Genomic DNA, 16,266 nt, shown 5'->3' on the forward strand with positions numbered 1-16,266 from the left:
CCAGCCGCTCCGCGGCATGTGGGATCTTCCCGGACCGGGGCACGAACCCGCGTCCCCTGCATCGGCAGGCGGACTCTCAACTACTGCGCCACCAGGAAGCCCAAATTGTTTTTTTTTTTTTTAAGTTTAAAAAAATGAGGTGGTCTGGAAGAACTTTCTGTGCAGAAGTTGTAAGCAGTGGGGGAGACTGCAGTTGAGATCGGGTCCTTGAAAATTCCCCGGGCCGGAGAGATCAAAGCAGGCTGGCAGGCAAGACTTTGCCCTGGGCCTGCTCACCGGAGGACTCTGGCTTTGAACCTGGCAGGGAGGTGCCGACAGAATCAATATCTATTTTCTGGCTGCTGCGTTCAGCAGTTGAGGGGGGAAGGGAGACGGTTTTCCACGGTTGGGGTCTGAATGCTGAACAGTTTTGCATTTATAGACATTCACCATACCTTATAAATATTATTTTTTAGCACTTACTATGTGCCTTACATGTCAATGTGTGTGTGTATAAGTATGTAAATTCACTCTTTTAAGTGTACATTTTTTTAGTACATTTACCAGGTTCTGCAACGAGCACTTCTAATTCCAGAACATTCCATCACCTCAAAAGAAACTCCCTCTCCATTCCCCCTCTCCCAGCTCCCAACAACCACTGACCCACTTTTTCTGTGTCTATGTATTTGCCTGTTCTGGATGTTTCCCATCAGTGGAATCACACACTGTGTCCCTCTCTGTCTGGCTTCTCTCACTGAGCATCATGTTTTCAAGGTCTGTCCATGTTGTAGTGTCGGTTGCTTCTCTCCTTTTCACGGCTGAGTGATGTTCCCGTGTGTGGAGGGACACATTTGTTTGTCCATCATCTGTTGATGGACATTTGGGCCGTTTCCACTTTTTTGGCTGACGTGACTCATGCTGCTGTGAACATGCGTGTTCATTTCACCTTAACAACCTGGCAGACGGTCCTATATCCCATTCATAGATGGGGAAATCAAGGCCCAGAGAGGTAAAGCTGAGAAGCTATTGTGCTAGGATATTAGGAGTCCCTAAGAGAGAGGGACTATGGTTCAGAATGAGGCATGAGAATTGTCTAAGGCACTGATTCAGTGAAAGCTTAGATGAGTGACAGCACAGGTGGCAAAAGTCAGGGCTCGTTCAAGAGGCCAATGCCTGGAATAGATTGGAGGGGCCAGAGCACGTTAGTGAGAAGCTGACACTCAGAACCGGGCAGGTGAATTTGAAGGATGTGATGGGACACTGGGATGGGGTAGGGAAGGAGTCAGGACTCAAGTAAATGGGACATGGCTTAGAATTCAGCAGGTTGAGACCCATCACTATCAGGCGTCCCATGGTTCAGAAGCAATGCCTATACCCAAGAGTGGAAATACAGGCAGGCTTCCTGGAGGAGGTGTCATCAGGTCCTGAAGGCAGTTAATGGGAGGCGAGGCTGGGGAAAGCGTTCCGAGCAGGTAGGTCCATCAAGCAGAGGTGGGGAGAGGGAAGTCAGGGCCCCAGGTATCCCATGCTCCCCCATGGTGGGTACCTCTGGCTTGGCTGCATCCTCCTCTGGGCCCTGGAGCTGCTTCTGGTTCCAGCTGAGCCACATCTGGTGTAGTTTCTCCTGACCCTCCACTAGCTTCTGGTCGACACCCTGCTTGACGGTTTCCATCTGGAGCACAGAGAGAGAGGGTGGCTGCCTTGGCCCTTGACCAAAACCAGCAGAGCACATGGGAATCCACAGGAATCCTAGATGTGGGATTCCAGAGGGAGCGGGGGCGGTCCTTTCATCTGAGATGGGGAGAGAAGGGGGAGGGATGCTGTCTTTTCTCAGAGTGTTGCCACAGGCTGTGGATTTCAGGGTCATCAACATGCTTGTGCCCCGTGTGGTACTTGCAAAGAAAGTGGCCACAGATTCTCTGCAGCTCCTCCCATCTTGCCTGTTTCTCCCCACCCCTCACCCACCCCCGCCCTGCAAGTGGGCCTGGCCACGTGACGGGCTTTGGCCAATGGGACACAAGCAGATGGAGCACAAGCAGAGGCTTAACAAGCACTTGCAATGGAATATTTTACTCAGTCTTAAAAAGGAACGAGATTCTGACACTCACTGCAACATGGATGGACCTGAGGACATGATGCTCAGTGAGAGAAGCCAGACACAGAAGGACAAATACTGTCTGATCCCACTCACAGGAGGTCCCTAGAGGAGTCACATCCATTGAGAAAGGAAGTAGATGGTGGGGGCCAGGGGCTGGGGGAGGGGCTGAGGAGTGAGTGTTTCATGGGGACAGAGTTTCAGTTTGGGAGGATGAGAAAGTTCTGGAGATGATGGTGGGGACGGTTGCACAACAATGTGAAGGTACTGATTGCCACTGAACTATACACTTAAAATTGGTTAAAAATTGGTTAAAATGTGTATTTTACCACAATCTAAAATTTTTTTAAAAAGAGAGGAGATAGTACTGAGTAGAAGCTAAGCAAACAGGGAAAGAAATTAGACATTTCCCTCTTTAGAGAACAGAAAAATTAAAAACTTCAGGCGGCAGGATTTGACTGCAAAGAAGCAGGAGGGAACTTTTTGGGGTGATGAACATGTTCCACATCTTGATTGCAGTGGTGGTTACATGTCTGTTTATATTTGTAAAACTCTTCAAACTGTATACTTTACAAGGGGTGATGTTCATTGTCTGTAAAATGTAAGTTATACCTCAAATAAAACTGACTTTAAACAAACAAAAAATGTGCTCATCCCCAGTGCCACAACTAGAGAGAAGCCCGCGCACCGCAACGAAAGATCCCGCGTGCCGCAAAAACCCAACACAGCCAAAAATAAATTAAAAAAAAAAAAGTGCTCACGTGTTCCCGCTGTACCTGGATCCCTAAGGCCACAGCCAGGGGAAGCCTGAGGTACCCTAATGGAGGAGGAGACCACACCGAGAGACCCAGTCTCCAGCCAACCTGTCATGGGCTGAACTGTGTCCCCTCCAAATTCACAGGTTGGAGCCCTGACCCCCAGGACCCCGGGATGTGACTGTATTTGGAGATGGGTCTTTAAAGAGGTAATTAAGTTAAAATGAGGTCATTAGGGTGGGCCCTAATCCTATATGACTGGTGTCCTTATAAAAAGGGGACATTAGGACACAGACATGCATGGAGGGATGACCAGGTGAGAACACAGAGAGAAGACAGTCGTCTACACACCAAGGAGAGAGGCCACAAAAGGAACCACCGTGCCAACACCTTGATCTTGGACTCCCAGCCTCTAGAACTGTGAGGCAATAAACGTCTGTGTTTAAGCTGCCCAGTGTGTGGGACTTTGTTACAGCAGCCCCAGCAAACTCATCCAGGACCGTGGCCCCGTGAGCGAGTCCAGGCGGATGTGTGGGGAGGAATAAGCCACTAGGCTGGGGAGGGGTTTGTTGGCACACACGCTGCTGGCCAGCGCCCCCGTCACTGCGGGCCTCACCAGGCTGAGTGTCTGTGAGAGCTGTAGCAGCGCCTCCTGGGCCCTCTGCCTGGTGCTCTGCAGTTTACCCAGAGAGTGTTCGTAGGCACGCTGGCGCAGCCTCTCTGACAGGGAGCCCAGACGCACAAAGTAGCTCTGTTCCTGCCGCTGCTGGGCCACTGAGGCGATGTCGAAGCCCTCCAGGGAGGTGGCGAGGCGGGCTGCGGGGGGAAGGCAGGAGAAGCACTGTGAAGGCCGAGTTTGTGCCCCAGGTCTGCAAGTGTAAAAGGATTTCCCTGCCTTGGTTTTCCCCATCTGCTAAATGGGTATGATAGGGACTGAATATCCCAGGATCAAGAGGCCTTATACTACGGACTTCCCTGGCAGTCCAGTGGTGAAGACTCCACACTTCCAACACAAGGGGCATGGGTTCGATCCCTGGTCAGGGAACTAAGATCCCACATGCTGTGAGGCATGGCAAAAAAAAAAAAAAAAAAAAAAAAAAAAGCCCTGAGACTGGCGTGAGAGTCTGAAAACTACGGCCCTCGGGACAACCCGACCCATGAATACAACCGTCTATGTTTATTATATGTTGTCTATGGCTGCTCTCAAACAACAGAGGTGGCCTCTGGAATATGTGGCCTCTTAGCCTGCAGAGATTAAAATATTCATTATCTGGTCCTTTACAGAAAAAAGTTTGCCAATCCTGCCTGTATTAGCGCCTAACATATATTAATAGTGGCCAATCTTTCACAATGTTCTAGGTGCTTTGTGGGCATTCTTGTTAAATCATAACAGTTCTAAGATGGAGACACCGTTATCCCATTTTTACAGACAGGGAAACGGGGACTCAGAGACGTTAAGTGACTTGCCGAAGGTCACACAGCTGGGACGTCACAAATCAGGATCTGAAGCCAGGCCCCATGTTCTTAACCACGATACTTGACGGGAGGAGAAGTCTGAGACATAGGAGAACCATCTTCACAGCTGTTAAGGGAAGTCCGGACTATCTAGTCCAGAAAATACTCATAAAGTTACAAGGCAACAGGATGGAAATCCACCTGTCTTGATAATTTGATCCTATCTTATCCTGCTCCCTTTAGACTTTACTATAGTAGTGATAAAAGTTTGAGCTTTGTAAGTAACCCGATCTGAGTTTAAATCCGATCCTAATAAATCACTGGCTTTGTAAGGCCCTATGGCAGGGTCTGCAAACTATAGCCCCTGGGCTGAATGCCACCTGCCTTTATCAATAAAGTTTTATTGACACAAAATCACAACCATTCATTTACCTACTGTCTATGCTTTTGTGCTACAATGGCAGAATTGCATAGTTGCAACAGAGACTGTATGGCCCAAAAAAGCCAAAATTATTTATTACCTGGCCTGTCAAGAAAATGTTTGTGGCCCCCTGGATGCAGAAGTAATTTGGTCAAAAAGCCTCAGTTTCGCTTCTGTAAGACCACCCGCGTTAGAAATGCCTAAAATGTGAAATCTGGGGAATTCCCTGGCAGTCCAGGGGTTAGGACTCCGCGATTTCACTGCCTTCAGAAAGGCACGCAAATGAACAAGTGTTTAGCTATTCTTATTACCTATTTGTAGTTTATCTGTTTATAGTAAGTGATAAAGTTCCCTTTCTAAAAGAATCTGGCAAAGTTGATTGAAAGAATAGCAAATAAACAGAACAGGGAGTACACGTGACCAAGATAACGCAAGAAATGTGCTCTGGTCAGGCAGGAACAGTGGGGCTGGTCTGATGAGTGAGATCCCCACTTTAGCCACCTAAATATGCCTCTCCTTTGGATTGGGCACTGTTCCAGAAATGAAAGAAAAGGGAAAATCAAGCAACAAAATCCCACATGGTGCCATCGACCCCTTGCTCGATCAAGGTAAGACTTCAGTCAGGGGAATTCGGTTGTTTCTATTGATAAAAGAAATTTTCACATATTAAGATATAGATAGGGAAGTCATTCTGGCTTATACCTGAGTTAACTTGAATTTGATGCTACCTAAAATAGCCTTTGTGTGGCCTATCAAACCTACGTTGTACATCTGCTTCAATTATTAAAGAAAAGGGCACATTGGCCAGAAGTAAAGAAAGTCCATGTTCAAAATCAAGATTAAATGCCTCCCTTTCTGGGACACCAAAATGCTGGTCCTCCTTTGATGATAAGATTCCTTCCTAGGTGCCAAGGCCATACTGACTCGTGTACATGCTGGTCTGTTCCTTTTTTTCTTTCTTTTTTTGAAACCTTGAAGAAATGTAACCCTGAATTGTTTAAAGTTTTTCGTTCTGACAAGATAAAAAACTGTGCTGAAAACTCTGCTTCTCAGGAGCAGTTTCTCAGAGTTATCTGGGAAGCAGGCTTCCAGGGTATAGTCCTCAGTTTGGCTCAAATAAAACTCTTTTCTTTTCTTATTATTGGCTGCTTATTGATTTTCGTTGACACTATAAACATTAAAAATTTTGGAAGAACATACTCTTATCCAGGGATTAATAAACTTTTTCTGTAAGAGGCCAGTTCAGTCAATATTTTCAGCTTTCCAGGCTCTACTGTGCAATTAATCAACTCTGCCATTGGTATTCAAAAGCAGCCAGAGTAAATGTAAATGAATGGGCCTGGCTGTGTGCCAATAAAACTTTATTTACAAAAGCAGACGGTGGGCCGGAGATGGCCTGGAGGTAGTCTAACATAGTCAGCTATGTCACAGAAGGGTCATTTCATGATGACATTTAAAAAACTGAACAAAATAGATAACCAACAAGGACCTACGGTATAACACAGGGAACTATATTCAATATCTTGTAATAACCTATAAGGAAAAAGAATCTGAAAAAGAATAGATATAACGGAATCACTTTGCTGTACACCTGAAACTAACACAACATTGTAAATCAACTAAATTTCAATTAAAATTTTTTTTAATTAAAAAAATTAAAATGAATTACAAAAAGATTAAAAAATAAATTATAAACTGAACAAAAACCCCAAACACCTGGGACATTTAGAGGCAGCGAAAATAAAAGCTGGCGTCTTGGGAAAAACAGACTCTGCCCCATTCTCCCACCAAAGGCAGGTTTGCAAAGACTAAACCCAAACCAGCGATATTTTGAACCCATCCTAATGGCCAGAACTTCTCCACGGCCCTCTGGGAACCCGGGAGCTCTGCCCTTGGAAGTGAAAGCAGCTTTGTTATTTAGGCCAAGGATGTCTGGCAGAGCCTAGGCATGTCAGAGCAAGCCGGCAGGGCCCCTGGAGGGGGCAGTGCCCTTGGCAAAGGGGAGAACTGGGAGAGAGGGGGAGCAGGGCTGTGCTCCCGCCCCGAGCCCACGAGTAATATCCTAGCTCTAACATGGCACCTTTACTCACAGACCTCCCCAGTACCTCAAGCACCACTGTGCACAGTGATTTCACCCTTAGTGGATGGACACAAAGGAAAGCGCAGAAGGTCAAAGCTGCTCAGACAGATCTGTTCTCTGAAGTGGCTCCCAGGCTTGCTTCACAACCTGCCTCCCAGCAAACCCTGCTTCTCCCCCTACTTTTGGGGGTCAAGACCCATAGCCAAGTGTGACTTGGTCTGAGCACTACAAGAGGCCAGCAGGCACTGAACTTGGGATACAGGACGGAAGACATCAGCCAGGTCCCTTCCTTCAAGAGGTTTGGAGTCAGGTTTTGAAAACACAAAGGACAAGCGACACGCTATGCTCAAGCCACACGCTGCAGGGCTTAAGATCCTTTGCCTGGAACGTCGCCCCACCAGGAACATCACCCCACCTAGAACATCGAGTTTCTCCAGAAGGCAAGAGACCATGACTTTCTGCCGAGGATTCCCAGGGAGAATCATGGGGTCTCAGAGTCAGCTCAAGGAGGGCTCCAAGCAGTTGAAAATAATAGGACAAGTGAAGCGTCAATAAAATAAATACCTCGGATCGCAATACGTCGGTCGTGTTAATCTTCGTGTTCAAACCTATAATGTAAAGACTCACTACGTACACTTGGAGGGTACTGGTGAACCAGCCCGTGATGCCACAATAAATAAAAAGGGGGAATGTTAACTACTTGCCCTGCTTTTCCTCTATAAACCGTACCTTGGGGTAATCAAGATTGCAACAGAGAACTTTGTCCATGGAAGTTTCCCAGCTAACAGCTAGAACAGTGACATGTTGCAATCCCAATGGGAAAAGAGATTGGACATAATGATTAGGAGCTGTCTACCCATGAGGGAATCACGATTCCTTTTTTTTTTTTTTTTTGGCTGCACCACGTGGCTTGTAGCATTCCCCGACCAGGGATCGCACCCGCGCCCTCGACAGTGAAAGCGTGGAGCCCTAACCACTGGACCGCCAGGGAATTCCCATATGATTCCCTTTATATGACGTTCTAGAACAGGCAAAGCACTGGTTCTCACCTGGGGGTGATCCTGCCCCCAGGGTATACTGGGCAATGTCTGGGGACATCTGTGGTTGTCACAATTGGGGGTGCTCCTGGCATCGAGCGGGTGGGGCCATGGAGGCTGCTCCATACCCCACAGTGCCCAGGACAGCCCCCCACAGAGGATGACCTGGCTCCAATGACAGTTGGGAAACCCTGATCTAGTCTGTCATCAATTCTTTCCAGTCATCCCAAATATTTGGCATCTCATTCAAACAAACCAGCTCTGGCTAAAGTTGGCCGGAGCCGAGAGGCTGCTCCCTTTGGACGGAGCATGGTGTCTGGTTACACGTGGCCCTCGTGGGCCCTTGCTGCTGTGGGCACTGGAGTCTGCAACTGCTGGCCCGGCTGGAAGTTCCCGGTATGTGTGCAAAGGAAGGCTGTCTCTAGAAGGCGGGGTCAAGGCCAACCCCAAGAGCTATGTGTATGAGACCATGAGTAAGAGTGGCTGCTTTGTCTCAACACTTTTATCCCCAGTTCGTCTATTTCTCTTTATTCCTACCACCAACTGGTCCAGCCCCATCAGGGCTCACCTGAACCCGGTTTCCCCTGGCTCCTACCCTCTCCTCACCCGGAGTCTGTCCTCCCAAAAGCAGCCACCAGAGGGCGTGAGTGAGTACCAAGTCAGGCCCCACCGCCCCCGCCCCCTGCCCACAGCCCTCCAGGGTCCCACCTCCCTGGGGTAATAGCCCAAGTGCTCCCCGGGGCCCACAAGGCCCTGCACGACCTTCCCGGTCCCCTCCCTGCCCTCCCCTCCTCCCTTTCTCCCCCTCGCTCACTGCTCCAGACACACGGGCCTCCTTGCTGTCCCTCCAACACACCAGGTACGCCCCTGCGCCCGGATCTGTGTTCCCTGTGTCTCTGCCCTGACATCTGCACAGCTCATTCCCTCCCTCCATGCACGACAGGGCAAAGTCACCTCCTCAGAAACATCTCCTTAAATCTGACTTCTGTACACGTTAGACTTTAGGTTCTACGAAGGCAGAACTTTGTTCACTGACGTATCCCTAGGACCTAGAGAGGGCTTGGCATACAGCCAGTGCTTAAGGAACATTTGAACAAACAAATATATGCCTCGGGTGGGGTGGGGGAATGATAGAGAAGAGTTTGAGTGATTTTATTTGGGGGTTTCAGCACCTGCTAAGTGCCAGGCCCCGTTCTAGACTCAGGAAGGACACAGCTTCTGCTTTGTGGAACTGACGACCAGTGCTGAAGAGAAAAATCAGAGCCGGGCCTGGGGGGAGGTTTCAGGACACAGCATGCATGAGGGACGGTGCAATTTTAGAGGCCTTATTGGGAGGTGGTATTTGAGCACAGAGCTGGAGTTAGAAAGAACGAGACATCTGGATGTAAGGGCAGAGTTCCTGGTAGAAGAAACAGCCAGTGCAAAGGCCCTGGGGTGGGAACACGGTCCAGGATGGGCAAGAAGGCTAGTGTGCCTGGAGTAGAATGAATGAGGGCAAGCAGGTAAGTACAAGGGAACTTCCAGGAGGATTTGGGCTTTTACCCACGGGAGGTGGGAGGCTTGGAAGGGCCTGACTTGAGTGCTCACAGGTGCCCTCTGGAGGCTTCTTCAGGGAGGACAGGCACCACAGACCAGGGCAGAGGGAAAGGAGCTGGTCCAGGTGAGCTAAGGTAGACGGGAAGAGGGGGCGGGGATGAGATGACAACATGTGATGGACAGACTCCTCCTGGTGGCTGAGAGGGACCCCATGTCAGATGGTCTGGGGAGGGGTCCCAGCCATGTGGGCTGCACTCACCAAGCTCAGTGTCCGTCATGGGCAGGTGGTTGTCTACCCACTCCTCCGATTTGCCCAGCACCGTGTCCATCCCGCTCAGCACCATCTGGCCCACGCGGGAGCCCATGACCGAGTGGACGCCACTGGTCAACATGGACTTGGTCATGTCCACGCCACTCTGCACAGCACCCCGGGTCACCTCCACCGCCTCGGTCACCCGGGAGGCCATGGTGTCCCTGGCGCTGGACACGGTGTTGGACACAGCTTCTCGGGCTCCCGACACTTTGGACGACACAAGCTCCTTGGTGTCTGCCAGGACCTACGAGAAAGGACAGCATCAGTATCTCCGTCCTCCCTTCGTACCTGGGTACCCCCATCCTGCACCCTGGGCCGACGGGAGGAGTTCCAGCTCCAGGATGACCCTGAAGGGTGAAAGCAGTTAAGATCACGTGCTCTGGAGCTGGACAGCCTGGTTAGAGTCCTTGGCTTGATATATCCTAGCTGTGTGGCCTCAAGCAAATCACTCGACCTCTCTGGGCCTCCACTTCTCCCCATGGTGTTATGGGCTGAACAGTGTTGAAGCGCTAACCCCCAGAACCTCAGAATGTGACTGTATTTGGAGATGAGACCTTTAAAGCAGTAATTAAGGTAAAATGAGGCCATTAGAGTGGATCCTAATCCAGTCTGACTGGTGTCCTTATACAAAGAGATTAGGACACAGACACGCACAGAGGGATGACCATGTGAGGACACAGGGAAAAGATGGCCATCTACAAGCCAAGGAGAGGAGCCTCGGAGAAACCAGCCCTGCCGACACCTTGTCTCGGAATTCCACCCTCCAGAATTGTGCAAGCATGAATGTCTGTTGTTAGGGATACTTGTTACAGCAGCCCTAATCGGCTAAATCACAGGGTTAGAACAGTGCTTGGCTCAAGCACTGAATCTGTTTGACACCGGAAACTAGCGACATCCCTAGAAGGGACCACTCCAATCCTGTACTAAGAACTGCAATCCTGTTTGAACAGGTAATCAGTAATGTTAAGTCCCTCAGGACAGCACTACTCATCCAGGGTGTTTCTGCCCCCAGGGAACATTGGGCGGTGTCTGGGGACATCTGTGGTCGTCACGACTTGTGGGGGGAGGGGCTCCTGACATTGAGTGGGTGGGGGCCAGGGATGCTGCTCAACACCCTACAGCTCCTGGGATGGCCCCCCACAGAGAATGACTGGCCCCAGTGTCAGTGGTGCTGAGGGAAAGGGACCCCGCTTTAGAGTGAGACGCTCAGAGCTACACTAAAGCAACAGGAGGGGAATTCCCTGGTGGTCCAGTGGTTAGGACTCTGTGTTTCACTGCCGAGAGGGCAGGTTCAATCCCTGGCTGGGGAACTAAGATCCCACAAGCCACATGGCGCAGCCAAAAAAAACCCCAAAGCAGGGCTTCCCTGGTGGCACAGTGGTTAAGAATCTGCCTGCCAGTGCAGGGGACACGGGTTCGAGCCCTGGTCTGGGAGGATCCCACATGCTGTGGAGCAACTAGGCCCGTGTGCCACAACTTCTGGGCCTGCGCTCTACAGCCCACAAGCGACAACTACTAAGCCTATGTGCCACAACTACTGAAGCCCACGCGCCTAGAGCCCGTGCTCCGCAACAAGAGAAGCCACCGCAATAAGAAGCCCACACACCACAATGAAGAGTGGCCCTCGCTCACCACAACTAGACAGAGCCCGCGCAGCAACGAAGACCCAATGCAACCAAAAAAAAAAAAAACCAAAAAACCCAAAAGCAGGGCTTCCCTGGTGGTGCAGTGGTTGAGAGTCTGCCTGCCGATTCAGGGGACACGGGTTCATGCCCTGGTCTGGGAAGATCCCACATGCCGCGGAGCGGCTGGGCCCGTGAGCCATGGCCGCTGAGCCTGCGCGTCCGGAGCCTGTGCTCCGCAGCGGGGGAGGCCACAACAGTGAGAGGCCCGCGTACCGCAAAAAAAAAAAAAAAAACAAAAGCAAACAAACAAAAATAAAGCAACAGGAGGGATTTTATGCACATGCCCAAATAACCAAACGTTCTGTCTCCATTAACTGCCAATTTAACACGTTAACTACATTGAACTCCCCATTGTGAACTGGTGACGTGCCCAAAACATCAGAGCATTTTGTGGACCCCGAAGCTCGTATCAAGACGTTAAGAACCAGTGGCGGGCGACAAATTGGGTGATTGGGATTGACATATACACACTACCATATATAAAATAGATAACTAGTAAGGACCTACTGTATAGCACAGGAAACTCTACTCAATACTCTGTAATGGCCTATATGGGAAAAGAACCTAAAAAAGAGTGGATATATGTATATCTATAACTGATTCACTTTGCTGTACCCCTGAAACTAACACAACACTGTAAATCAACTATACTCCAATGAAAATTAAAAAAAAAAAGAACCAACACTTAGTATGTTCTCGGCCTTCAGGTGATGAACCCACTTCAGCAAATCTCCAAGACACAGGAGTGTACACATTCCCCAGAAGAGAAAGCAAGGCCAAGAGAGGCTGAACAGCTTGTGTTGAGGGCTGTCCAGCTGCTAAGGAGCAGAGCCTGGATTTTAACCTGGTATTTTGATTCTCCTGCCTGTAACCTTGACTGGTTAAAAGGGGTCAGCAACTTTCTCCAGGAAAGGCCAGATGGTAAATATTTTCAGCTTTGCAGGCCAGAGGGTCTCTGTCCCAACGACTCAAACCTGCCAGTGTTCAGGCAAACACAGCCACAGATGATGCGCAAGCCACCGTTTGCGGCTGTGTGCCAATAAAACATTATTTACAAAAACAGGCAGAAGGCCAAATTTGCCCACCTCTGGACTAGCTTTGCATTGCATCCTTGGAGAAGCTGCTTGAGCACACAGTGGGTACTGGTTGCCCCATGCCTGGTGTTCTTGAATCTAAGTCTTTAAATAGATCTCTACCCACAGAGCACTCTGGAAAGTTAAAAACCATGCCCCCTCCCATCCTACCCTTCTAAGCTGGCGCCCCTCTTAACACCTAAACCCTCCTATTCGTGGGAATCAGTCACTTTTGGGGGGAAGAGGGCACGGTTGTCAGATTTGAACACCAGCCCTAAGCTCACTGAGCACACAGTGGGGCTGTCATGTAACTCACGCTGGCCCGGGTTCAAATCCCAGCTCTGACAACACTGTTGTCCCACAGGACCAGGGAGAGCTACCTCATTCTGAAGGGGAACCTCACAAGGCCTAGAATCAGGAGAGCCTCCCATGATGGGAATTCCCTGGCGGTCCAGTGGTTAGGACCTGGGGCGTTCACTGCCAAGGGCCTGGGTTCAGTCCCTGGTTGGGGAGCTTAGATCCTGCAAAACGCAAGGCAGGGCCAAAAAAAAAAAAAAAAAAAAAAAAAAAAAAAAAAAAGAAGAAGAGAGAGCCTCCCAGGAATTCAGGAGCTCAGAGCAGCCGCTCTGTTGGACAACCTTGTCCAATGTCACCCTGAGCTCATCCCGTCTATAAACAGAAGGAATGCTGGCCTGGTGACACCGGCAGGACAGGAAGAGAATGCAAGCACTCAGCCCGAAGGAGGTGGCTCCTGGGCGATGATTCTCCATCCTTCTTTGGATGTGGCCATTTTCACCTTCCACATGCCCAACTTGTTAACACCCTTTGTGGTAAGACATGGGCTCGGGTTCTGTTCCAGTGCTCCCCAGCCCACTCCATTTCTGTCTAACGGGGCTGCCCTTGGGGGACATATCGTGGCCCCTGGCCGACAGGAGGCGCTTGAGAGCTAGCGGGTGAATAAGCTGCCTGACAAGGTGGTCTCAGCAGAAAGCCTAAGGGAACCGGAGGAGTGGCTGGCGTGTCCCACTGCCCCCGACCAGGGAACACCTATTTCTGGTGGGAAGATTCTCAACGTGAACAGGTTTGCCTTAGTGCGGCACTTCCGTCCCACCAGGAAAAAGGGGCGATGAATTACGTGTTTAATAAGCATCTCCTAAGTGCCAGGCTGTATGATGGGCACTTGGCAGAACAACAAAGCAGACAGTCTGTGCCCGCACCCCAGCCGGGGAGACAAATAAGCAGTTATGTAACACACTATCTGAAATGTTTTTTAAAAGTTAATGCATGGGGCTTCCCTGGTGGCACAGTGGTTGAGAGTCCGCCTGCCGATGCAGGGGACACAGGTTCGTGCCCTGGGCCTAGAAGATCCCACATGCCGCGGAGCGGCTGGGCCCGTGAGCCATCGCCGCTGAGCCTGCGCGTCCGGAGCCTGTGCTCCGCAACGGGAGAGGCCACAACAGTGAGAGGCCCGCGTACCGCAAAAAAAAAAAAAAAAAAAAGTTAATGCATGGAATCCACTGGTGGTCCAGTGGTCAGGACTCCGCATTTCCACTGCAGGGGGCCGGGGTTTGATCCCTGGTCCGGGAACTAAGATCTCACAAGCTGCGTGGCACAGCCAAAAAAAAAAAGTTAACGCAACTTGTGAACGCTGCTGCAATGAGCATGGGTATATAACAGCCCAAAGGTGAAAACAACCCAGGAGTTCACTGGCGGAAGTATGGAGAAACAAAATGTGGTCCACTCAGAAATTCTGACACCTGCTACAACATGGATGAACCCTGAGGGCGTGATCCTTAGTGAAATAATCCAGACACAAAAGCACAAATACTGCCTGATTCCACTCACAGGAGGTCCCTAGAGGAGTCAAACCCACAGAGACAGAAAGTAGATGGTGGGGGCCAGGGGCTGGGGGAGGGGAAGGAGCTAAGGCATGTGGGATTTGTTTCTGGGGTGATGAAAATGTTCTAAAAGGGATGATGGTGGCTGCACAATCTGAATGTACTAAAACCACTGGGTTGTACATTTTAAATGGGCGAGATGTACGGTACATGAATTATATCTCAGTGAAAGCTGTTAAACCAAAAAGCTGGAGGGGGGTCGGTGGGATGAATTGGGAGACTGGGATTGACATATATACACTACTACGTATAAGATAGATAACTAATGAGAATCTACTGTACAGCACAGGGAACTCTACTCAGTGCTTTGTGGTGACCTAAATAGGAAGGATATCTAAAAAAGTGGGGATATACGTATAACTGACTCACTTTGCCGTACAGCAGAAAGTAACACAACATTGGAGAGCAACTATATTCCAATAAACATTAAAAACAAACAAGCTGATGTAGTGTGAATGATGCTAATAGAGGAGCCACAAGCCACGTGTGCCTATTTCAATTTAAAATAATTAAAATTAGCTATTTAAAATTTTTAAATAATTAAAATTAGGGACTTCCCCAGTGGCGCAGGGGTTAAGACTCTGCACTCCCAATTTGGGGGGCCTGGTTTCGATCCCTGGTCAGGGAACTAGATCCCACATGCATGCCACAACTAAGAGTTTGCATGCCACAACTAAGGAGCCCTCAAGCCACAACTAAGGAGCCCACCTGCTACAACTAAGACCCGGTGCAACTAAATTTAAAAGAATAAATAAAAATAAATTTTAGGGCTTCCCTGGTGGCACAGTGGTTGAGAGTCTGCCTGCCGATGCAGGGGACACGGGTTCGTGCCCCGGTCCGGGAAGATCCCACATGCCGCGAAGCGGCTGGGCCCGTGAGCCATGGCCGCTGAGCCTGCGCATCCGGAGCCTGCGCGTCCAGAGCGGGAGAGGCCACAACAGTGAGAGGCCCGCGGACGGGAAAAAAATAAATAAATAAAAATAAATAAAAATAAAAGAATAATCCCAATGTTAAAAAAATAATTAAAATTAGTATTCGAGTTCCTCAGTCACACTCGCCACATTCTAAGGGCCCAGCAGCCACATATGGTTGTTGGTTTCCATATTGGATGGTGCACAGAAAGAAGGTGTACAGAAAAAGTTCTACTGGGCAGAGCTGAACTGGAAGGACCTTCTTTAAGAGGGAAGGGAAGGCCTCTGAAGAAGTGAGATTAGAACAGAGTCCCAGAAGCCTGGTCCATGAAGAAGGAACAGCAGGTGCAAAGATCCTGGGGTAGCACTGAGATGGGTATGTTCACTGTATCTGCTTTCCCTGCTTCCCTGGAATGAAAGTTCCATGAGGGCAAGGACTGTTTCCATCACTGTGTCTGGTACCTATGGGCGCTGATGTGACTGAACAGGAGGGTGGAGGCCAGCGCAGACGGAATGGAGCAAGTGAGGTGGGCAGGGAGGGCAGAGAGGCAGCGGGGCCAGATCTGGCGGGGCCATGAGTAGGGCTTTGGCTTTTGCTCTGGGCCAGGTGGGAGACACGAGGCGGTTTAGGGCCCATCTGCCTGGTGTCCAGAATGCTCCTGCAGCTGCCTGGTGGGGGTCTGGGGACAGACAGAGGAGGGGTCAGGGAGGAAGCTGTCCCACTCATCTCCTCTGGTTAAGGTGGGACCACAGACTGGATACCTAGGCAGGCCCCCGTCTCAGCTGAGCATCCCACCCCCCCTCACCTCCCCCCACTGGGGGCGCTCAGTCACCTTCTCCGGTGGCTGCTGCAAGATGGGCAGATTCTCCTCCAGTTTGTCCAGCCCCCTGTGGGCGTATTCACTGGCCGATGTGACTGCGGAGCAGCGGGGGCGGGGAGACAGACAGCTGATGTTACCGCGCAGGCGCATCCCTCCGGGTCCTCAGACCACCGCCCGCCTCGCCCCGCCCCCCCCCCCCCCCCCCCC

General features: G+C 50.2%; 1 protein-coding gene across 1 annotated transcript in view; it reads right to left on the bottom strand.

Moving 5' to 3' along the window:
• PLIN3 (perilipin 3) overlaps positions 1 to 16,266 on the bottom strand; it is a 24,638-nt gene that overhangs the window by 2,980 nt on the left and 5,392 nt on the right. The window contains exons 3-6 of the mRNA XM_007460538.1: positions 16,072 to 16,154; positions 9,618 to 9,915; positions 3,446 to 3,645; positions 1,526 to 1,651 (exon numbers count right to left, since the gene is read on the bottom strand). Of these exons, the coding sequence (XP_007460600.1) occupies positions 1,526 to 1,651; positions 3,446 to 3,645; positions 9,618 to 9,915; positions 16,072 to 16,154 (707 nt within the window). The remainder of the gene's footprint in view (positions 1 to 1,525; positions 1,652 to 3,445; positions 3,646 to 9,617; positions 9,916 to 16,071; positions 16,155 to 16,266) is intronic.

This window comes from Lipotes vexillifer, unplaced genomic scaffold (genome assembly GCF_000442215.2).
Source record: "Lipotes vexillifer unplaced genomic scaffold, Lipotes_vexillifer_v1.1 scaffold1011, whole genome shotgun sequence".
Taxonomy (NCBI): Eukaryota; Metazoa; Chordata; class Mammalia; order Artiodactyla; family Lipotidae; genus Lipotes; species Lipotes vexillifer.